Raw genomic sequence first — 24,677 nt, 5'->3', positions numbered from 1 at the left:
TATTTGGCTTTATTTTCTCTGAAGCCAATCACTGGATTGGTGCCTCGTCTTATTGCTGTGTTTTAATGTGGTAAACCCTTGTTTACTGTGAAGCCAACTTTCCAACAACTGTATTTACAGTGTCATGATCAGTGTGACCACTGATTGATGGCCCTTGCCTTCAAACTCCAAAAACTAGTCTGAGCCTGAATGAGTCAAAAAAGAAAAAGTTGATTTGCCTCGTTCCACCCCTCAGAGAGGACTTAAAAAACTGATGGAGTCAAACTCGTGTCTCTGGTGTACTCCTGTGCATTACAGCTGACTACCACAGCAGCGGGAACATTGTGAACAACGGCTGGAAGATTCACAACACGGCCAAGAACAAGTGGTTCGTCTGCATGGCCAAGACCCCAGAGGAGAAGCAGGAGTGGCTGGAGGCCATCATGAAAGAGCGGGAGCGGAGGAAAAGTAAGCAGGCACTTTGGTTTTGGTATCAAGGCGTGGGTGGGCTCATTTTTTATATAGTCAGTAGGGAAAGTTCATTTCCTTTTCACTTTTTTCTCTCTTAACAGCATTTTTGAATTACTATGTGATTTAATAGAAGCTGTGTAAGTGAAGATCTATATAGAAGCTGAATAATTAAAAAAGTCAATTAATCCCGGCCCTGATTAGTATGTGGGATCTGCATCTGATACTGAAAGAGATTTTATGGCATCAGACCAGACTTGCAGGGTGTCATTATTGAATTTCTTACAAAGAAAAAGCCAAAATATTTTCTGTCCTAGCTTCTCTTTTTCCCATTTTAATTGTTGACATGATAAAGTCTCCATGATATCAGTCATTAACCCTGCTTTAAGTGATTAGCGCAGACACTGAACAGCAATGCTAATTATCCTGTGAAATTAGGACACATTAACCTTCTCCAGCTTGTAACTGATTTCACATCTTGTCAAGCCTAGTGAAATATTGTTAATGCCGTGACACTGACAGGCTTTTTACACCCTCCCTTCCTCCCTCGCTGCTCTGCTGTGAAGGTCTGAGGCTCGGCATGGAGCAGGACACGTGGGTGATGGTGTCAGAGAAGGGAGAGAAGCTCTACAACCTCATGACCAAGGGTAACCTCATTAAAGACCGGAAACGCAAGCTCACAACTTTCCCCAAGTGCTTCCTAGGAAGGTGAGGCTCTTGCCGCTAATCTGAGAACTTTGGTTTGTCCAGTGAGGAAGCAGCGAAGTGGTGCGTCCTTGTGGTTTCCTCTGTATCACATCATTGTGAGATATGTAACTGTGAAGGACTGTGTGTGTCAAACGGTGTTACATAGACCCACAGTGAGTATCTACATCTAGCTCTGCTACTCTTCAGATTTGTGATTCTTCTTATTTCACATAAAATAGGTGCTGGTTCAGCAACTAGAGCGGATTTACACTTTTGTTACAAAGATCAGTTTCTGATCTGCTTTAATTTTTAAATTCAGGAGGATTTTTGAAACAGCAGCTGGGAAGAAGAAAGCAATGACACTTTTTGTTCAGGAGCCTGTGTGTTATGTATATCTTCCGCCTCAGTCATGGGAAAATCAAATCCTGCCAGATTTAGCCTATGAATCTTATTTAAGGATTACTGGGGTGGTGTCTGGGGACAGATTGGCCAATGAGTGCCAGTCACAAATCAGAGGGCGATATCCCTGTGTGGCTCAGCTGACTGCCCGCTTTCTCCCGCACCCGTGTTATATTACAATCAGCTCTCTGTAGAGGTATCCATGAAGTGACTACAACAGAGGGCCCAAATAAGCAGCTCCTGTTGTGTTGGTTTGTTACATTTTCATTATTTTGTTGTGTCCTTTAGTTTTCACAGTTCAGCCCAGGCACTCTTCATATATACTTCTAATGAGTCCAGACATGTTCTGCGTTTCCTGACAGGCGAAGACTTTCTGGAAAAGATGCTTTGCTCAAAATCTCATCCTTGAGCTTTTTGAAAAATGCATGAGTAGAATCCCTTCTTTCACCTTGCTTTCATCTTATCAGATATGGATGTCTTGGTGTCATACAGTTTTCCAGGGATTTAATCCTGTAGAGGAAAACACATCTAAAATTGAGTTGTGGATTTTCTGCAGAGCCCTTCAGAATCCAGAGCTTATGGGAATACTCACTGTAGATCCAATCGGTTCCTGTTTTTCTGTTGCTCTAACAACCAGAACTGCTTGATCCTCAAACTTCCCACCGTGATGAAATATTCTTTTTACTAAGCCTGAAAGGTTTTTTATAGGAAATCTTGATGGGATGGTACACCTCTTGCTCCCCTAACAAAGGGAAGTGCAGAAACTTGTAAAGTCAGTTCTTATATCTATTCTTCCCATTCAACTCAAGGTACCCATTTACAGTTATGTGTTTTCTATATTGTAGGCATGTGTGAGAAACACAAAGTGTGAGACTGAGAGAGTGACAAAGTTGGATCAGCATAATAAAATCTACAGCTTTGAATGAAGAGCTTTTCGTGTTGGAACACAAAATTGGAAAAAAAAGTTGTGTGAAGGCCAAGACTCTTTTTATAGAACAATGATGCTGTGCTATCTGAAAGTCATTAAACCTGCTTCTCTGACCTGACTTTTGAAATCCCAAAACAAATTTACAAATGTACATGTCCGCTCACATTTCACATGGACCCATGTTCTCCGCTTGTTTAAAATTTATGGAGATGTTTTGACTGGTAGTAATCACACTGAAAATCACCCTAACTTACACAGTAATTTCAAAATCCCTGTTATTTTTAAAATCATGAAAAAAACCCCAAAACAAAACAGAAGTCCAACTGGACATAGCTGTGGCCAAGTTACATCACATGGTGGTTTGGAATGACTAGTTACTTTCTGCTTTTGGTCCACACAGACAACACCAGAGGAAGTGTGGTCCGGAGGAAGAATGGATCTGTCAGCTAAAAAGATTAGAAGGATCAAACATTGGTCATATGTAGGCACCTCATTGAGTCTAACAGGATCCTACTGAGGGAAGCTCCTCTTCAAAATCTATCCCTCTGTATACAGTTTGGTCACCTGGATGACCTCTTGTGGGCGAAAAGACATCCTTAGCCCATCTGTACTGCCCCTGTCTGCCATGATTTGGAGATGATTACTTGTAGGCGTAACTTTTGAATTGGAACCAGCATGGTATGTCTCTGATGAAAGCCACATTGCCTATGGCCTCAACTCGCCCCACTCCCTCCATTGTGAAATGCTTTGCCTTTATTCTCTTTCTGCTCTTCCTTGTTTGTTTGGGTTTTTTTTTCTTTTTTTTTTTAAGGCCAAGAGCTATTTCGAGGTCTTAAACTCCTCCCCTTTAAATAGTACAATCGTATTTGTGGTTTAGTTCCTGCGACAGCGTAATCCATCAAAGCAACCGTCTGTGACAGCCTCATAGCTTGCAGTTACCTCACAATTTCAAAGAAAGCAAAGAGACTCAACGTATTAATCTTATCTACATATGGCAGACACCTTTATCAGCTGTTGTGATGGATGTTGATGAAAAGCCCTCAAGTGCAACGTGCACAGGTGCAAGCTACAGGCAGCAGCCAGCTAGTTTAGCTTAGCAATTAGCCTGGAAACAAGAGGAAACAGCTTGTACTGCAGCATAGCTTTGTCCAAAGCTATTAAAAACCCAACACCTGCACCTCCTTTGTTTTGTCTGTGCTAAAAGTAGAGTGTATATACAAAAAAAGTTCTGGTTTTTCAGCAGCTGCAAACTGGCAAGTTAAATAAGAGTCATCTGTGGTGTGTGTGAGCTTTAGAATCAGTGAGATAACCACTATTTCCCGCTTTTATGCTAAGCTAAGCTAACCAGCTACCTGCTGGCACTTAATATTTGGCATACAGATGCAATATGTGATTGGTATTCTTTCACTTCCACACACACCACCACACAAGAAAATGAAAATACCCCCTTATGTAAAATGAGAAATGAGTACTCTAAGTGTGTTTCCTATTACCTTAAAGACCCTGAAAAGCTGATTTCCAATAATAGCTATTGGATATTAAACACATTTGAGAAAAATGTTTACATTTTAATTAATCTTATGAGCACAAATTGTACTTTCTTTAAAGTAGCATTGTCTCAGCTAAACTTCTTCATTGGGAATATCATAAACATCCAGGAAGTGACACCACCGTTTTCTATCCAGTGAGATAATCACAAAACATTTGCACCATTCATTCTGCCCAATTTTCATTTCAACTGCTTGAAACTGTTTATTGCCTATGTGACCCTAATCTGCTTGAGGCCAAGAGAGCTTCTGAGTCCAAACTTTCTGGGTGTTTTCCCTCCATGGTAAAAGGTTGACAATTTGACATTGTTATAGACTTGTGTTTTCCCCTGTGGTCTTTTGTGGGGAGAAAAGGCATCAGGGATGAGTGGCTAAAGAGCGTAAAATGTTGGAGGTGGGCTGTTTGGTCAGATGTTTCCCTGAAAATGTTTCTAAATTCTCCTGTTGGCTTTTTGCTGACACCAGGCCGCCCCTTCTTGGCCTGAAAGTGAATTCCACAGAATTCTGATGGTGCTGCTGGTCGTGTTTGTTTGGCTTTTGTGGGGAGACAGCACATTGAGGATGTAATCTGATAAGCTACTGCTTCAATGCCTGCTCCGTCCTCTTCCCTCTTCTTGTGCTCTCTCTCTCTTTCTCTGGAAATCACTCAATTACGGAGAATTATCCTATTAAGCTCATTTGGGCCATCAGAAGAGTGGATGCTGTTTGTTGATTCTGTGGTGGGTTTGTTTCCCAGTTGTAAATGATGCAGCGCAAAAAAAACAGTGCATTTTTCAATGAGAACTTCCAAGTAAATTCTAATTTGATAGTGTTAAATCCTTCTTCCAAAATAAATAAAGACATGCCAATTAAAGCCTGCTGATTGTTTTATCAAACGGATGCAATGCAAACAGGAAATAAATCATTCATCTCTTCCAAAGAAATGTTTGTTGCGTGGCAGAAATCAATTTCAATAAAGTTGACTTTATTTAACTTTAAATAAAGTGAAAATGATGGCAATAGCAGAAACTTTTTTTCCCCATTTGTAGAGAAAAACACATAAAATCATAGCTCTCTCCACAGATTACACACAAAAGGAATGTTGTGATTTTCTTTATTGTGATGTGATCACATTATGCCTGTGTCAGTCTGTTGTAAATTAATTCCGCCGTTGTGTTTCCCCAGTGAGTTTGTGTCATGGCTGATGGAAATTGGCGAGACAGGCAACCCAGAGGAAGGGGTTCACCTTGGCCAAGCTCTGCTAGAGAATGGCCTCATCCACCACGGTGAGCCCTCAGCATCCCGCCCCCCGCCCCCCTGACCTGCTTGATCAGCCATTGCCTCATGTCTAAAAAGAAATCTACCAGTCTAATTTACTTTGTGCTGCATGATGTAGAGCTTGCAAATGCCTTCCAATGCCTGACCTAATCACTAACCATACTGTATCCAATGAATGTTTCTTATTGAAGATGCAATTGATCCCTGGCTGGATCCTTCAATGTAGATGGAGCTGTCTTATTTATGTTTAAAATGTTTAGGGTTAGGGTTAAGACATTATAAATATGAATCTCTTCTTGCTTTAACGTTTGTGTAATATCTGCTCAGTGGCTGTTCTGTGGCTTTAGGTAACAAGTGTGTTTAGCGCATGAGGCTTAAGATGGCTAAAGCTTTGCATTCACACTAAATGGTGCGTACTGTTGTGCATGTATTTTTTTCCTCAAAAGAGTATGGCCCCAAGCCAAGTTGTATCTTAAATCACTCGGGGTTGCTTTATTGCTTCCTCAAAGAGAAATGAGATTGGGCTTTAGAGCTGTTCCTGATGGAAAGGAATAAATCCAAGGCCCTCTAAGCTCTCTCGCAGTGCAGGAAGAATTCCCCATGTGAAAAACGATAGAATATCTATTAATAAAAACCTTTAATGGAACCTGGACAACTGCAGCCAAGAATATAGAGCCGACTGCTATTACTGTACATGGGACTGTCTTTGAGTCCCCTAAAGCAAGAGGAGCAGGGAGCTCTGAGCAGCTCTGCTATCTGTGACTGGTAACTGCTTTACTTTTATAAACTTACTTTAGTGTGTAATTTGTAGCCAGAAGAATAATGCTCTTTAAGGCTTTTGGGCTTTTTTGCTTGTTTCTTTCATTCAGGCACATCACTTTTCAGAAACCTGCTTATGTTCTGTGTTGCATTTTTAGTCACAGACAAACACCAGTTCAAACCTGAGCCTGTGCTGTACCGCTTCCGCTACGACGATGGCACATACCACCCCAGAAGTGACATGCATGATGTCATATCAAAGGTAGACCAACACAGTCCGACTGAATTAAAATCCCACTTCATGAATGTATAAAAAAATGCAACTTACAGCTGCTCTCTTATTTTTCTCAGGGTGTTCGACTCTTCTGCCGACTTCACAGCCTTTTCACTCCCGTCATCAGGTAAGCCATCATTGCAGCCCAGCCAGGTGGGGCACCAACAGCTTAGCGTCTGGCTTTTGCTCCAAAAAATAACCCGAAGCTGCCAGAGTGGAGGAGAGAAATATCACGATGAACTATGAGCTCATTGTTTTGAAGAGAAGTTGACTAAGAAGGAGTTGGCACAGATGGGGATGGAGTGCAGCAGGGAACAGTGGGTGATCGAGCTTGGCGGGTTTTATCTGTGCAGTCTCAAAACACAGATGAGCTGTTGAAGATTGAGTTTATCAGATGTTGCAAGTAGTTTGGGCACTTTAGGAATAGAGATAAATGGCTAACATTGTAACAGAGCTCTCTGTGCTGACAGAAGATTGTCGGTATTTAATTGCCTGTGGGAACACTGGGATGGTAAACAATGTCAGAGTAGTAACAAATATGTAAACAAAATACCAAGATGGTATGTTGTTTGAACAGAATGGTGGGATTAAAATTGAATCTTTTGCATCAGGATTTATACATCAAATCTTGTTCTTGACTTTGGAAAATTGTTGTTGTGTTTTTAACTTGAGGTTCCCTTCCAATTTCTTGAGCTTTTAAACGCATCACATGGTGTTCATCATCATAAAGGTTCTTCTTCTTCAAACACAACCCCAAGTACTCACTAATATGAGTAATAAAAGTAATATGACTCAACAAAAATATTCAATTCAACTCGCATCTCATTGTCCTTGTTTCAAAATCCTGTGGGTGAAATTTTAATACCTCCTGAGCTTGAACTATGTATGTCAATGATCCATCTTCATGAAAACTAAGCAAGTGGTTATATGAAGACTGCGGTAAGGAATCGAAAGCCAGCGAGTAAATGGACCTTAAGATGAGAATGTTTTCTCCAAAGATGCAAACTTTTTGTTATTTTTTCTTGCTGTTTCTAAATTTAAGCTAAGATGGGATTCATCGCGGCTACAAATTTATGTTACAAAGCATTTTATTGGGGCCATTCACTTAAAATACAAATGTCTGCAGCATTTCCTTGAGTGGAACTGGCAGCACATTGATCCTTTGCCCTGAAAGGCTTGATACAGAGTCAAGCTGCAGGAATTAAGCTTCCAATTTTTCGGCACGCAACATAATACTAAGCAGCTGTTTTGACATGTGAAGATGAACTTTGGTTTTAGGCTTTTGTAGCTGAAATTGGAATGACTCTGCTGTTCCTTTATCTGTTATCAACATACACACTTGGAATTAAGAAGGATCTCTCCACTTAGCTAATGCCAAAGTATCCAACATTTGGTCATTAGTATAAATATGTGAAAGCACAAACATCAAACAAACCAATTAAACAGCCACTTAAATGCAAATGTAAAACAGGTGGGGTTTTTTTTTATAGCAGTTTTGGCACGTGTAATGAAACATCTTTTTGTCTTACAGAGTTAGAAGCTGAGCAATCTCATTTTATTGGAGTAATTTGATGCATGCTTTGGTTTTCTGTGCTGTTGTTCCATTTGAATAGTGTTTTGGATGCAGCCTGCTAATGTGTTTTACTGCAAAGCACTATATAAAGGTTTCCTGTTTATGCTGAATTTCAAATGGCCTGAAGAAAATCTTTAATTTCAAACCAATAAAACTGTACCATAGCTGAAGGGGCATGTTGATCCTGAGTGTATTCCAGCATAGAAGCTTCCTCTGTATTTATGTTTGATCCAACTGCTGGAAAGCCTGCCGGGTGATGTTTCAGCATTCAGTCTGCTGCTGCTTGTGTGTAGGCCAAACCTCTTGACATAAAAATTCTTGGTTGGTGTACTATAATTGTGTGTTTTAAGGTCAGCATATCTGTGGAGTGCCCTCCCTGAGATCCCAGTACAATGCATCACAGTGCCTGGGAATGCCAGAGTTTAATTGGAGCAATCAGGCTGCATGACGCAAAAGCAGGAGCCCACACTAAGCAGCCCCTGCACACCCACACTGCTTCTGGGCTCCTATTTACAGCCCTGGGTTTGCCACAAGAAACCCGTGAGTCCTTCCACAGCAGGTAATGTCTGCTATAAACTAAAGCCGCCCGAAATTCAGTTATGCATTTAAGTATGAAATGACAAAACCTTCTCAGTATGTAGAGGTTGCAAACTCTTGTTGCTCATAAATTACCTTACAATTTGGAACACCTGCCAATTTCATCTGAGAAGTATTTATACGTTTTCCTCATTATCCTTATGAGCCCTCCAGAAATGCATTATTTATCAAACGCGTAAAACCTTGAGAAAAGGGATTGTGCTTGAGTAAATCACCAGCACCGAAAGCAGTTGATCAAAATTTTAAACTTTCATCATCCTTCATATAATATATTCCCCCCCCAAAAAAGGCTCAGAAAATACATTTGCCTTCATCATTCATTTGCTCTGCTGAAAATGTCAAGGGAAACTTTCTTCTTTGCACAGAAAGTTAAAAACCAGCTCTCTGACCTTTTCCTCTGTTACTCCTCAAGCTGCTGTTTCCTCATTGTGGACATATGGCTGCCCACTGTTTACCCGCTGTTTTTCACTCTGACAGCTTCACTGTGCACCAACCGCTGTCGCCTCAATGTCTCTAACCCCAGTATGGTGTTTAGGGGGAAACAGGGTGCATCTCTCTTCCTCTTGGAATTGACTGGTTTTATGCATGTCATGGCAGGGTAACATGCCTCACCGGGTGATATCAGCACTATAAACCTCAACAGAGCCCAACACAGGCTGTCAAATGCAGTTATGTAAGGGACTGCTCCTTTGTGGAGGAAACGGGGCGGCATTTGACCTCTCAGGCTTCACATTCTCAGCCCAAGACAGCTGAGATTGGACTTTAACTTGGCCCACACGTCACGTTTGACTTGTCTGAACTCTGTATGTGCCACACAGGCGTGTGTGTGTGGTTGCCTGGTTGCCTGTGTGTGATTGTTTGTATGTGATGGAAATGATGGAGTTGTGGAAGTCATGGTGGTTCTGGACTTTCCCGGCCCACAGCGCAGCCTCTGCTCGTCCCTGGGGAGGCCCCTATGTTCATGGGAAAATCGCAGCTCTATTTCAGACAGCATTCTCGCTGTCTGGCATAGTGAGGCTGTGTGAGTAACACTGAGAACGGCAGCACCAGATCGACATAGGGCATCCCGGGGCCAAACGCTGCTGGGACCATTTCCAACCATGCTCGGAGGAATGCTTTTTTTTAATTGTCGCCAACTGTCAGAAACTCACTTAGATTTATGATCCAACTCTCAGTGCTTAAAGAGGGAGACTGTGCCTTGATATCAGGAGAAATAAAACAAGCAATTACTACTCTACATTTTTACCATCCAAATTTATTATAGTTAAAGTGAATCACAAAGTTGAATAGTGGCATGATGCAATTCAGGTTTAAAGGGGCTCTTGGTTGGCGCTATGCTGGTTACTATGCAGCAGAAATATAATCAAAACAAGACGGAGATGGCTCTTGGTGAATAGAGGAATTGTTTTCGATGTTGAAGTTGCAGCCATAGAAAAACTTTGTTCCTTACTTCAAGGTTGAATTTTTGATTTGTTTCATCCTCCTCATGTTTTCTGCTCTGATGTTCTTCTAGGGATAAAGACTACCATCTGAGGACCTACAAATCAGTGGTGATGGCCAACAAGCTGATAGACTGGCTTATTGCACAGGTGAGCCCTAAAGCTGCTTCACCCATAGTAATATTTTAATAGTCATAGTATTACTTTCAAAGAGTTGATACAATTGCATAATTTAACACATGAATAGATGATCAAAGGAAGAATAATTTGCCGCCTTATATCATCACAGAAATGTTGAAAGATGATGCAAGGGGCTATTGTCAAAACAGCAGGGTCAGAATTAATGTGCCACAGAGGAAAGAGAGTGAGACAACAAAGTGTTTCTTACCGTCAGACATGAAGATTAGCAGAGCAAAAGGAAATAAAGGGAGGAAAACAGAATTGATTTGACGGCTAAGTTTAATTGATTTTGACAAGAAAAAGCTTTGAGGTTGACAGATTGATAGCCCTGTCCAGGATGACCACAAAGGAAAGAAATGTATAGGGCGACCACCACTGAATCAATGGCAGACATCACATCTGTGGGTGTGGAATGTGTGTGTGTGTGTGTGTGTGTGTGTATGTGGCCGTTCATAGAAATGTGTTAAACACAGCTAGTCAGAAGAGCTCTGACTCCTTCAGTGGGACTTCAAGAGCTGTCACACTTTGCTGTGTAGACATGATTTTGGCTGTTGAGGCTGTTTTGTGCTGGAGTGTGGAGGACAGTGGAGTGGCTCTGTTGGCCTCAGGGCTTTTGGATGTAGGAACAAAGGGGAGTGTGAGAGTGACATTTTGCTGGTTCTCTAAACACACAATGTTCTTTGTTTTGTTTCACTTTCTGCTTCATTTTCTCTCATGGCCTTTTCCCCTTTTCTTCACCACTCATTTACTCCGTCCGCTCTTTATGTCTAATTTGTCCTATTTCTCTTCTGCATCCACTGTTTCTCTCTTCCGCGTCATTGCGATACAGGGGGACTGCCGAACGAGGGAGGAGGCATTGATCCTGGGGGTGGAGCTGTGTGACAATGGCTTCATGCATCACGGTACTGCGCTTTTCAATACTGAGGATTTCAGCTGACCAAAAAAAGTTGCGATCTTACTGTGCACAAACCGTGGAATCCTCTCCATCACAAACTAAATGAGAGTGGAATGGTTTGGAGAAACCACTCATAGGGTGCTTACATTTAGCATTGTGAATAAGAACACCACCGCTCTTGTTCTCTTTCCATTTCTACTCATAATCCCTTTGACACGCTTCAAGAATAGAACTTTTTCCAATCCAGTGATGAATTTCTATGTGTGTATGCGTGCATATGTCTCAAACTGTGTGGTTAGGGCTGTGGCTGTATTCAGGCATAGCCTTATATCACTAACTTCATGCATACTTTTGCATATGACTTAACTGACCAAGTGCAGGGTACATGCATGGTTTGCTTTTGCTCTGAGAGCTTGGCAGATGATGCATGGTTTGTAAATTTAAGTGTGAAACAGTCAGTAGCCATGGTTACAGTTTGTTTATGAGTCAGGCTTGTTTTTAACTCTGAATGCCTCTTGCGCCCAAGTCAACATCATAAACACTACAGAATGCACAGCATGGTGTGTGTGCCCCTATGATGTAACCACTGCAATCTGCGCACAGTTCAAACCTCACTACAAATTACCAGCACGTCTATGAAACATAATAGTCCCAGCCATCAAACTTCCTTTCACTTCCACAAGCTAGAAAGCAATTTCACCAGTCATGCCAGTAAGTTATTTGGCCTGATGATGTAGCTATTAAAACTATTGGCTCTCAATCTGATCTGGAGGCGAATGAGGTGAGAGAATGTTAGAAGGAAACTCTGTTTTTCCCCTCAGGGCTAGTCATTGTTTTGAAATTAAAGTCTTGTTGAAGGCGTTATGTTACTGTGGAGACCGGGTTCATTCAAAAGTGATACTTTATCATGAAAGTGGGGTTTTCCTCTCTTTCAGTATGTGTATTTGTGCATTTGGTGTGTAAGTGCTTAGACGTGCTCCAGTTGGTGTGTTGCATTACACGATTGAATACTAATTGAATACAATACAATTTAAATCCCTCAATTTAATGAAAAATGCTGAATTCAAATCTTGACACAGAACCAGATTCTACATGTTGATGTGTAAACATATTCTTACTTCTGATACACTGATATTGAATCTTTTATTCTATTTATTCCAAATTACATATGTATACTACTAGCCATGCTTATGTATTTAAAAAAACTATAAGCATAAAAAGTGTTTTACTTCTTTGTGATCTAAAATAGTATTTTCTTTATTGCCAGTTTCTGTTTAATTGTTTGTTCACTTACTCACATTCATGTCTTTGTTGTCACCTCCATCAGTGCTGGAAAAGAGTGAATTTAAGGATGAACCCTTGCTGTTCCGTTTCTTTGCTGATGAGGAGATGGAGGGCTCCAACACAAAACATAAACCCATGAAGCATGACCTGAAAATAGTAGAGAATGTCATCTCCAAGTCTCTCTTGGTGAGTACTCACTTGCAGTACTTCTTGGTGGCTTATTGATTTATTAGCTTTCAGTCTGTGTAAGATGCCATGACTTTGCTATATAGTCCTCACTACTGGGAAGAATCCAAGACACACTAAATCATTTTGAAACATGTGGCCGCAAAAAAGAAAAGTCATAAAACCGCAGAAGTCTATTTTATACCTCAGTAAGCATTCTTTTCAGAGGAGTGAGCAAAATTACCTTACCTGCTATCTAGGTTGCCGGTCTCTGTGTCTGTTTGTGCTCTGTAAGAATGGTCTTGGTCTCCTGGCTTGGGCTTTAGCTGATTGGAGCTGTGTTATTTTCCAGATAAGACCCAGTGATGGAGGCTATGGCTTCACTCTGGAGGAGAGGAACAGAGTGCCCATCATCAAATCTGTAGAAAAGGGCTCACCAGCTGAGGTGAGAATACACGTTCACATATATAGTGTACATACACAACCAGGACTATGGCCTTGGTTACTTGTGTTGTAGTTACACAAAGATTTTTTTTGCATGGCCACATTGCTGACCAGGTCAATATAGATATAAGTTAAAAATTTTTGATCCAGAACCTGTCCACATTGGTTTGGATGCATCTTTGGAAGAAGAAAGCTCTATTACAATTACAATTTAGAAAAATTGCTTGTTTAAGTTCTAACCTAAGTTGAACTAGATATGAAAGCCATTTCCTTTGTGTCAGAAAATCCACTTTATTGATTTCCAAAATTAAAATTTCATGAATTAAGCTGGAACAAAGTCCTTACTGAATGGATTTATATATTGCACTGTGAAGAGTAAATCCATGTAATCTCTGTGGTAACATGGTAGGGCTGTCCACGGCACTGCAGCGTGTTCCCTTTGTAATCCAACATGATTCTTTTGTATGTGATTTTATTTCCCACAAATTATTCTGCCAAGCAGTCAGAAGAAGCCTCCTGATCCCAAACTGTGGTTCAGTTACATAACAGTCTTAGCGCTTTGCTTCAAGGCTAAACGTGCTCCTTGGTGATGGACACTGATGCTAATGTCAGGAGCATTTCCATACAGAAGTTGAGCACATTAAATGACTCCATATTGTTGAGGTTTTCTTTGGGGTTTTGCTTTGTGGCTGGAAGAAAATGGCACAGAGGAGTTTGAATGCAAATGTGATGACTCTGAGCGTATGACCCATAATTCTCTCCAGCCTTGAAGTAGCACTGAATGCTCCTGGAGGTTCTGGATTGCATAGAGACTGGCATTGTATGTGCTATCTTTAAAATATTCAATATGAAATCCAAAACAGGATCCAGCTGGATAGTTGTAGATGAAAGTTCTTCCATTTTGTTTGCACTGAATGGGAGTGTGTGCTCTCCTTGATGTCATCTATTCAAATCATTTAAGAATTTAACTCGAAAAGTTAAGTTGTAGCTGAAAACATAATAAATGCCAAACATCACTCTGTTTGATGTGTTTGTTGTATACCATATGTTTTATTGAAATATTTTCTGTTACGAATTTATTGAAAGATGGCTGGACTGGAGGTGGGAAAGAAGTTGTTTGCCATAAATGGAGACCTGGTGTTCCTCAGGCCTTTCTCTGAAGTAGAAGCTCTCCTCAGGCAATGCTTCGGCAGCAAGGGACCCCTCCGGGTCCTAGTCAGCACCAAGCCAAGAGAGTAAGTCATATCTGTATTCTGTATTCACCAGTGTGGTTGTAACTATAAAAAAAGCCTTCATTCAACGGCATGATTCATTTCCTTTTCGCTCCTCTTGTGTTCAGAACAGTAAAAATCCCAGACTCGGCTGATGGGCTAGGCTTCCAGATCCGAGGCTTTGGTCCATCTGTGGTCCATGCAGTTGGGAGAGGTAAGAAATCTCTGCCTCTGCCACTTGAGCTGTCTGGCTTCATCAGCAAAAAGCCTTCCCATCACTTCTCTGTTATTGTGGCACAGCTGGGAAGCAGCTGCCACACCAGCCTGTGGGGGTGTGCATGACTTGGCTGCAAGAGGCCAATCCCCCTCCCTCACCGTGCTCTTCGTGTGGCTCAGCTGGTTGGTTAATGGTCCCACTAGAAATGGGAATTAGTTAGGTATTCATTTTCTGCATAACAATGATTGCAATGTACGTTTTCCCATTTTTCTGTGTCCGAAGTTCATCAGAGTCCATCTTTCCCTCCAATTCCTGAACACATCATGTTTAGTAGTACTGCTATCAGTCCTGGAATAAGATATGGTCCAATCAGAAAACAATCCAGGCCTTGTCTGGCTTTTCCCAGGGGAATTGACTCTTGTTATTTTCCCTTAAGCAATCTAAGTGTGTGTGTGTGTGCGTGCGCGTGCATATGTTGGTTTTGATGGTGTGGTTGCCTGGGAACCTGCTGTGTCTCTAAATAGATGCTCTGATCCCTCAAGACAGAGCTGCTGATGTAGGAGGTGTCTAATCCCTCACATTGTCAGAACAGCTGCTGTCCCCTGGTGTTGCGGGGTCAACAGGAGCAGGTAATGCCAATTAGAGACAGAGGAACTTAGAGGAATGGGAGGAAAGATGAGGCAATACGCAGCAGTTGAAAGAAAACGTTTATCATGAGAAAAAAAAAAAAGGGGTCTCTGCATTGTCAATTTTATGCCATGCTTTATATAAATCTTGGCAATATTATTGGTCAGTGTTTCAGTTTGATTGATCTTTTGATCGCCTTTGCTCAAGCAGCACCATCAAGAGTCTCCAGAACTATTTGATGGGTTGTCAAACATATGTCCAGGCATTGGTAAATATACATATTAATAAAAAAAAATACTTTCAACTGTTTCCAAACAGAAACTGAATCATGGCTAGAGATGCAGTTGTGTATCTTGTCAAGCAGCCGTTCATGACCTCGCTGTCTGAACTGTCACACTTCGCTGTTGGTCCGTAGTTTTTCTGTTCTAGTGCAGTGGACCTGTCTGTTTGTATACATTCCTATGAAAACACATCAAGCAACAAATAACCGTCAGCTGAACAATTTCATTTTTTAAATGCTTTGAATGCAATGCAGACACTATATATTTCAAAGTGGGGTAGTCGTGCTTAAAAGAGCTACGAAAACAAACGGTAGGACTATTTAGTCTGCCATGCACTTCCTTCAGATAGCTGTAAACCTTGAGCTTCTCTTATAGTTTGAATCACATCCCTCAGCGAGGCCTTCATCTACCTCAGATAAACAACTCCCCCTCCTCTTACGTTGCTCTCGCACTCCTGAGCTGCCAAAACAGGAAATACAGTTGTAAATAGAAGGGGAAAAAAAAGGAATGTTGCTCAACCCAATTTTGTGCACAGGATGTAGAAGGTATGACAGCTATTTAATGGGACGTGCTGGTGTTTGTTTCAGGACACCTGTGTGATAATGATCACTGGTTGTTGCCCTTGACGCCTCTCCTCTCTCTTCTGTGTGTCTTTGCCTCACGCCAGGCACGGTTGCAGCCATCGCTGGCCTCCACCCAGGCCAGTGCATCATCAAGGTGAATGGCATCAATGTGAGCAAAGAGAGCCACGCCAGCGTCATAGCTCATGTCACCGCCTGCAGGAAGTACCGCCGACCCACACAGGTGAGACGGGAAAGGGAAATGGAAGTATACTGATGGTTAAACTCATCTTTACCAATTTGGATTTGCATAACAAGAAATAAACTTACTGCAAAACAACTACAATAAGAATAAATGAAGATGCCAGAAGAAGAATTTCTTTGTGGAGGTTGATTTTATCAGGACCTTTGGGCTTTATAATTATTGCCTAATAAAGGTCACTCTTTCATTTCCCATGAACACTGGGAAAAAGTTGATATATTTTAAATCATTGGCTTCCTGATTTGAAGGTTATGCAATAGAAGTAGATGGCGGGAAAAGTGTGTGAGATCAAAAAAGACCAAAGAAATGTAAAAACAAGAACCAGTTGACCGTGAGAAAAAGAAACTGCAAGCGGACCTCCTTGCTCCAGTTTACCTTCATATCTCTCCCCCTTCCTGACGCCATCTTTCCTTGCCTTGGGTCATTACGCTGAAATAATAGTAGTTTTGGCTCCTCCAGTGCTGACCCCTGGCTCACAGCAGTGGGCCTGCCTTGGGAGACTGGCAGGCTGCAGTTGGAGGTGGGAAAGGATCTGGCAGGAGCTGAAGCTCAGGATGGGTAAAAGAGCTGGGGGATGGGAGGAGAAAGATGGAGGAACGGGCTCATACGCTATCCATTTTTATTCCCGGAAGAGTGGTTGACTGTAGCAGAGCTTAGTCCACCTGTTAAAGGTGGTGAAACTGTGTGAAAATAGAAACCCAGAGATGTGTATGGTGGGAGTTACTGTAGTGTGTAGCTGTAATTGAGCCCTGCTGGGACTTCAGGCTTAATGAAGCATTACAGGGTTCCAACACTAGAAGAGATTTGGTTTACATCAATTATGGGCGCAGAGGAACTTCTTTGTCTCTCTGTCTGTTTTGTGTCTGCGTGGTTATACACTAGAAGACCATAGACCAGTGGCAGACACAGCATGTGAGCTGAAAACTTGCTGTTAGTTTGTGTGTGAAGAGCCAAGAACAGACACACACAGACAGGCCTGTGCAGCATGGAAGAATGGGTTGCTGAGATTGGCACGGGTTTGCTTTTGTGGTTTCGCCATGCACCATGTTTCCATATGTTTGTGAAGGCTTTTCATTGTATGCTCTGCCAACCCAGCTGTGACAATGGACACACATATGTGGGCAGGATCAGCTATATATGCGACATCAAACCCAAATACATGCACATGTACACACAAACACACACACCATACTTCCATGTGCACTGTTTTTTTTTTTTTTTCCCTAATCTTTTTTTCCTAATCTCCCATCTTTCTAGTAGTACGTAGATGTGTCCTTTTAGCCAGAATGGAGGAATACGAGTAATTCTACAATTTGTGTTGACAGTTGTGTGGGTGTGTGACTGTAATGCTTGCAATTGATTTAATGTGAGTGAAAACACACTCAGTTCAATACAAGTTCAGTGTAAATTCACTGTATAAACAGAGGAATTGATATTATGTTATTATGTTTTGATCATTCCTTAAATTTTGAGGTATGAAAACATTGTCCTGTAGCTTGTTAATGGGCAAAATCTTTTTCTTTTCCTATGCAGCAAGACTCTATAAAATGGGTTTACAACAATAGTGAGAGTGCTCAGGAGGACAACCAAAAAACTAACCAGAAACCCACCACAGAGGAGAATGGAGACGGCTTTGAGTGCAAAGTGGAAGGTGACCACACACACATGTGCATATTCACAACTAACTACATGATGGGAATTACTCATCTGGGAAAAGAAATTATTCTCAAGGTGTCTGTGGACATAACACAGGCTTGTTCACAAGCCTGTTGGCTGCTCCAGTTAACAAATCAGACACAGCTCCAAAAAGGCTCATCTGGAGTGTGTTAGTCTGAGAACAGCCGCCTCCTCTGGCTCATCAAGTGTTAATTCCCCCCTGCGATTTATGGATCCCAATGAGAAAGTAAAACAGGAAAGCTATTCCCTTCATAGCAAACAGCCCTGGAGCAGGATTTATTGCCATATTAAGTCATTGCGTTAACATAGGGCCGGTTAACTTAATGTTTTTGGAATTGCTCGTCATATGAGGGGAGATGGAAGGAAGCCAAAATGGGAGGGGCTTCTTTGGAAATGAACTACAGATATAGTGGTCTTAAACCTCCTGCACTGTCACAGTGTGATGGCTGTTGTCACGCAGTTTGTGGTGAAAATATGGAATACTTGTGTTTATCATAAAACATAATCACCACACAATGTTTGTGATCATCTGCTGTGCCATATTTGTATGTTAGCAGAAATCTGGACCACAGTCTCTTTTCCCTTCTCTTTTTCTAAAATCTCAGAGGTGATGGACAAATTCAACACCATAGCCATCATTGATGGGAAGAAGGACCACGTAAGTCTGACGGTAGACAACGTCCACCTGGAGTACGGAGTGGTGTATGATTATGACAGCACAGCTGGCATCAAGTGTCACGTGCTGGAAAAGATGGTTGAACCCAAAGGATTCTTCAGCCTTACAGCAAAGGTACTGTGGACATTTCGACTTGACCGTTGGCTGATTGATCAGTCGAACGTCAGTAATTGAGAACGTATTTGCTCCGAACAACCAGGAGCCAGGTTAAGTGTGAGGCGGTCATTTGGTAATGTGGCACTGTGGTAATTTGATTTGCGGGAATGTTATGATTCATAAATAAGAATTAATATTTGCACTTTTGCTCAAATCTGATGTGCTTACCTAACGGCCCCTTAGGTCAAGTCAAGTTTTATCAGAATAACCATCTCTAGTGATTAATTTTATAAATTACTTTTATCAGAGTTGATGTAGCAAACATTGTCTTGACAACCAGGTGGCTATATTTAAAAGAAAGAGAGCTTTATTAGATTTCAGGTCATCTATGCTCTTAGTGCTCATCACCCCAAAGCTGCATGTTACCTGATGGGGGAGAGCAACAATAAACCCTGACAATGCATTTGTTTTACACTGGGATATACGGAAGCAGGCGATGTTGATTGGATGGAAGTGAAATTTAATTTTCACTAGATTTATCATCATTCAGAGTTTCATCAAGAAAACTTTCCATTTTTGCTCAGATTTAGAGGGACACGCAAATTAAGCATTTATTTTTGTCTTTGAAGTACAATACAATTTGAGGACAGACTGATACAGCCAACAGCTCTTTTTCTGGGAGGATTTAGGGGGTTGATGCTAGTTAAAACTGACAGCTGTATTTTTGTCATATTAGTTCTCAGCTATGTTAAATGCATGCTTTTTACATCCCCACAGTGATGTTCACAGAATGATCATAATTAATTTAAGACATACAGAGGAAAGAAATTTCATGACATAGATGAACACATGCAGGGGTGGAAAATAAAAAGCAGTTTCCAGCATCGTGCTGCCAAATTTCCAGAGGAACAACATCTTTCTCCTTTATAGTAAATTATCAGAGATCATAAATTGGGTCCATGTCATGAAATGATCTAGATTTACAGTAGTCATTTTCAAAAGTCTTTGGAAGCATCATCCATCTAGCTTCAAGTAGTTTCCCCATTCGTTCAAAGTGAAAGTGTGGCATTATTATAAACATCTGTCCCAGCAGTCCATACTGTTCTTTAAAATCCGTGTTGTGTTGAATTTTAATATTGTGCTTCAGGTTGCTCAGGTTTTCTTGTTTCGTCCAGCTGTTGCATTTCCTCCCTTGCTTTTCTCTCTCTCCCACTGTGCAAGTCACTGAGATGGTTCAAAGATTTGTGTCTGACTTCCTGCTCATATCTAATCTCTGATCAGGAAAATCCAGGTTAACATACATTACATACATACAGTGTATGCATCACAATCTGGTTACACAATCTGGGATGTGGGCTTATCTCCCCGGCTGGATTTATAAAGAGCACATTTTAAGACATCCAAGTTTACCTGTTTATGATATTTTATAGAGAAATTTACCCTGCAGCTAAATCTTATTTTTATTTCTCAATGAACAAAACTGCTTGGTCATTTATTTACAACCTACTAAATATTAATCAACCTGGTGTTTGTTTGGCATTTCTTTGACCAGATCCTTGAGGCCCTGGCGCGAAATGATGACACAATGGTGCAGATGTGTGGCAGGTTGAGTTCCAGCTGTGATGTGATTCCAGAGGAGTTGAAGGTGCGCTTTAGTGCCATGTGTGGTGACAGAGTGGAACACATCAATCGGCGCATCACTAACTACAGAAAGGTAACCACTGTATTTGGGGTGCAAAAATAAACAATTTCAATCAAAAAATCCGTTTTGATTTAGAAGATGCAAATGCATCGATACGTTGACCCCTTGATCAGTCTGAATGTAACATGAAACGGTGGATGGCCTGATTACAAAGTTAGAAATTGGTTTAATGTTAATGTGCTGCTGAATCATCCGTCTGCTCGGTGTCTGCAGCTCATGCACACACACACACACACACACACACACACACACACACACACACACACACACACACACAAACATGCATTTGCGCTCATAAAACTCCAGACACCATGGTGACATCAGATGTGCTGTTTGCAAAAGAACAACGCACCATTAAGTTTGTTTTCATTGTCAGAGGGGCTTTGTAAAGTTCTCATAATGCAATATGTTACAGTGATAATCACGACATGTTTCAGCATTCATGTGTCAAAAGTAAAAAAAAAAACAAACAAACAAAAAAAACGTGGTCCCTGGTCTTCGATAAATCTAGTTGAAGGTAAGCAATGTCCGATTTAAAACATTAACTTATTTTAATTTGTAATTTTAATAAGGATTGTCTACTCGAAACAAGGAGCTGTATCAGATTCCATCAATTCCTGCTGAGTTTAATCAAACCGAATTGTTCCATTTTAAAAATCTATCCTCTCTAATATTGTTCCTCATCTATCTAGATGCGTATGAAATCATATTTTTTTGGAAAGATGCACACTCCTACTAACTATCCTGAATCCCATAAGCTGTTCATCAGTCTCTCTCTAGTCTGGATGATGTTGCTTATATATTTGTATATTTTCAATATAGCTTAAATTTGATTTTGTCTGCTGCAATTCTCAGGCAGTAATAGAAGCAGGAAGCATCCGATGCAGAAACTTTTTTTTTTTTTTTTTTTTACATAGTTTTACTTTCATGGTTCCTCTGATGGATGAATCTTAATAACCTGAGGAGTGAAGAGGAAATAATTAGCCAAGAGGCATGTTCGTACATTGCAAACGTATCACTGATTGGGTGGTATTATCTAGTGCTTTGTCCATAATTAGGTTACAACCAGTATATTGTTGTGTTTTGTTTTTTTTTTAATTCACATCTGCAAGCATGTGTCCAGGCAAAACATCCGAATGCGTGCAAATGTGCATGAAAGAGAGGAAAATATCTGACTCAACATTAGTGTGAGCCTTGGATTAATTATCAGTCACTTAAAATAGCCATAAGCCACAGCCAGGACTTTTTTTATGAAAGCGCTCATCCTGTAAAGGAGCATTCCTTTTCAGACCCCTTGAGAGAAAGGAGGGGAAGGGATGAAAGGGGAAGAAGCAGAGAAGAAATGTATACAGAAGAATGAAAGAAGGTAAAAAGCAGGACAGTAATACAGAGCAGGAGTGACCATTTGGGGCCAGACAGGAAATGTGGTGAGATGTGACCATATCAGCTGGCTTGGAGCTGCAGCTTCATTCTATATCCATCTGAGATTGGAGGAGGGATGTTTGCTTTAAGTCCCTCAGTTCTTGTATAAATTATGTTGTGCTTATGTTGTCGCACAAGTTGCTAGAAAATGATCCAATTGGTTTATTGCATTTGTTGTGTAACATCCAACACAGGATGCAGGCCCTGTGACGGAATGGTTCAAGGAAAGTGCAACAAAATACCGCAAAGAAGTGAAATTGGTAAAATGTTCTGTATCAGCTCTACTGGATCCAAGCGCTCAGGTTCACATTCAGACTGTGTATTTGGTTTCGTGTGGAGATGCTATCTCTTATCTTGAAAGGAAGTTTACTGCGCAGCACATTTGGAAGGAGTAACATGTATGGTATATTCAGATGCTTGTTCCTATAGCATTAATCCACCCTGGAGGATATTTTCACTCGCTTTTCTGTCTTTTCAGGATGTGTGTGATAGCTTATCTGAAGAAGTCTTTATTAATTTTAAGCAAAGCCAATTTTAGTCTGAAGTGTGTTTGATATTAGTCACAGCTTCTCTGAAACAAATTCCAAACATGACCACACTTTCTGAAGTCTGTTTTACTTACAAATTACATCACAAATAATAAAATTAAACATTTTTTCATCATATTACCTTAAAACATTATGATGCAGGCTGCTATGCATCATAATAAATTCAGCTCGCAGCAATTGAAAGGATGAATTGTTAAGCTCTGCTGTGGCCTGCAGTGCTTCACACATGTTATCAATGATGGGTGCATGGGATCTTTTTTCAGCTCCCACATTAAAAAGGAGAATTTAGAAAAAGTACGATAATGAATATTTATGCTTTTCTTCCGGTGCCAGCTGTCACGTATGTAAAACGAAACAGTGGAGTGAGTTGGCAGATGTTCTGTCTTCTATTTCACATTGAGCTTGTTGTTGTTTTGCTTACTTTATCATACGTAATATTGATTACTTATTGATGATACCAAACAGTAATCAGTGCGTCCCTGCAGTTAGTTCCCTTCGAGTCTATTGCTTTTTGCACATTAACATATCACTTTCTCCGTCCACATTAAGCGTAACACCATGTTTCATTTCTCAACCATCAGCATGTCTCCTTTGTGTCAGTTTGCCAGGGTATTAAAGAACAGAGCGTGGCCCACCTTTAAGCAGGCCAAGGCCAAGGTGTCTCCTCTCCATAGCAGCGACTTCTGCCCCACAAACTGCCATATTAACGTGATGGAGGTCTCCTATCCCAAAACCACCACCTCTCTGGGCAGTGCCTTTGGCGTGCAGCTGGACAACAAGAAGAACACCCTGGAGAAGGGAGGCCGCTGCAGTGCGGAGCAGGGTGAGTTCGGAGTGGGGATTCATCAGAAACATGTGCACAGTGGAGTTGTTTTACATATTCATCACAACCTGCTTTCCACTCAAGGCTTTTTATTTTCCCGTGCTTCTTCTTATGTTCCTTTTTGTGCTGCCTCAGGTAAACTGAACCCCAAAGTTAATATCCAGCACACCATAACCACTATGGCTGCACCATCGGGTCACAGCTTAGGCAGGACAGAAGGACATGGCCTTCGCTTCCTGCTCAGAGAAGACGACCTTCTCACGCTGGACGCTTACCAGAAGCTCCTCTACAAACTCACAACGGTAGTCAAGGAGATGGAGACACACGGTGCCCATATTCATGAGTGAGTGTCTATGAGTGTACATATTTAATGAATATTCAACATCTGTATTTGAAAACTGTCACGCATGTAGAGATCTAAGTGGTCAAACTCCCAAACACGAACACAGACACACAAGAGTAACACATGCTTACTTGTTTCTCATTTGCAAAAACTCCCTGCAAATCATTCCCATGTGAGAAGTGTGTGAGTGTTGTATTTCATTAAATGGAGTTTGAGATTCATATTCCCCAAAAACAAAGGGTGAAATTGATATTGATATTTTTTAAACATTTCAAATCACTTTTTGTTTATAGTGGTAAGAAATATCCTGCTGCTGATTGTGTTTGACTGAATTTCAAGTGACATGCAAAACTCACGTGCCTCAAATAACCGGCTGTAACTTTCGCAGCCCTGCAGAGTCAGTGTGCAGCCTTTGGCGGGCATACATTTTGTTCATTACTCCAGCACCTTTGTGTGTGTCTGTATGTGCGAGGAGGAAAACAGAAATGTCACAGCAGAGCATGCACAAAAGCAGACTCCATTATTATACAGGCTTTTTACATCTGTGTGTGTGTGCGTGTGTGCGTGCGCGCTCGTGTGTGTTGGATGAGTGCTTCCTGCCTGGCTGCTCTGTGTTCAGCCTGGTTGGTGGGTTCATTGTCCCGGGCTATACAAGGCACTGGAAAGGAAATGGGAAACACTACACCATTCCTGCCTCCCCCATCCCCAAACAGGAAACACAATCTGAATGAAGTAGAGGGTGTGTCACCAGGCCAGGTGCCCTCTGGAAATGCCGTTCAGTAACAATGGCCCACTTATATCTTCATGTGCAGCAGACAGAAACATACACACAGCAAATTTTAAGAAGATAATAGCACCTCCCTCAAACTGAGACAACTCTGTAAACTTTTCTACCTTTACCCTGCAGTTCTTAATTATTGGCCGGCTGATTACAAATGATGTGTGCTATGACTCTTTAGATGCTAATTTGATTGATTTGTTCATTAGAAGTCTCCTCAGCTGTGGCAGCAGAATGACTTAATAGTCTGGAGATGAAGTGGAGCTGTCACCTGACAGCGTGGTAATAATGAGATGAGTGCAGAAAGAAGGTGCTTAATGACTCAGAGTGGACAATTTTTGTCTTGCTCTTGTCACTCCCAGTTAGCATACCTCCCTCCATGTATATTCAGGGGACAGTGACCATATAAGGGCTGTGGGGCTGGTAGCTGATGGCTTGATGGTGATGCTCTGACCGGGGTGGATGTGTTGATCCTTTTCTGAGCGCTTCTTCATCAGATTAGTTTGCCTATTAACCCTCTCCCCGACCAGTGTAGGGTCACTGCTGCTTTTATTGTTCACACACCCCACCCTCACTGCT

General features: G+C 41.3%; 1 protein-coding gene across 3 annotated transcripts in view; it reads left to right on the top strand.

Annotated features, from left to right (window-relative positions):
* Positions 1–24,677, top strand: part of prex2 (phosphatidylinositol-3,4,5-trisphosphate-dependent Rac exchange factor 2) — a 77,316-nt gene that overhangs the window by 24,799 nt on the left and 27,840 nt on the right. For all 3 annotated transcript variants that reach the window (XM_029529390.1, XM_029529389.1, XM_029529391.1), the window contains exons 9-25: positions 298–447; positions 1,014–1,155; positions 5,173–5,273; positions 6,183–6,286; positions 6,376–6,425; positions 9,982–10,057; positions 10,917–10,989; positions 12,310–12,452; positions 12,784–12,876; positions 13,962–14,110; positions 14,215–14,300; positions 15,879–16,015; positions 17,567–17,684; positions 18,316–18,500; positions 20,035–20,196; positions 22,755–22,977; positions 23,113–23,320. In XM_029529390.1, the coding sequence (XP_029385250.1) occupies positions 298–447; positions 1,014–1,155; positions 5,173–5,273; positions 6,183–6,286; positions 6,376–6,425; positions 9,982–10,057; positions 10,917–10,989; positions 12,310–12,452; positions 12,784–12,876; positions 13,962–14,110; positions 14,215–14,300; positions 15,879–16,015; positions 17,567–17,684; positions 18,316–18,500; positions 20,035–20,196; positions 22,755–22,977; positions 23,113–23,320 (2,200 nt within the window). The remainder of the gene's footprint in view (positions 1–297; positions 448–1,013; positions 1,156–5,172; positions 5,274–6,182; positions 6,287–6,375; positions 6,426–9,981; positions 10,058–10,916; positions 10,990–12,309; positions 12,453–12,783; positions 12,877–13,961; positions 14,111–14,214; positions 14,301–15,878; positions 16,016–17,566; positions 17,685–18,315; positions 18,501–20,034; positions 20,197–22,754; positions 22,978–23,112; positions 23,321–24,677) is intronic.

The sequence above is a fragment of the Echeneis naucrates genome, chromosome 20, assembly GCF_900963305.1.
Source record: "Echeneis naucrates chromosome 20, fEcheNa1.1, whole genome shotgun sequence".
Lineage (NCBI taxonomy): Eukaryota > Metazoa > Chordata > Actinopteri > Carangiformes > Echeneidae > Echeneis > Echeneis naucrates.
The sequence above is the reverse complement of the archived record's forward strand: the minus strand, read 5'-3'. Positions and strand labels throughout refer to the sequence as shown.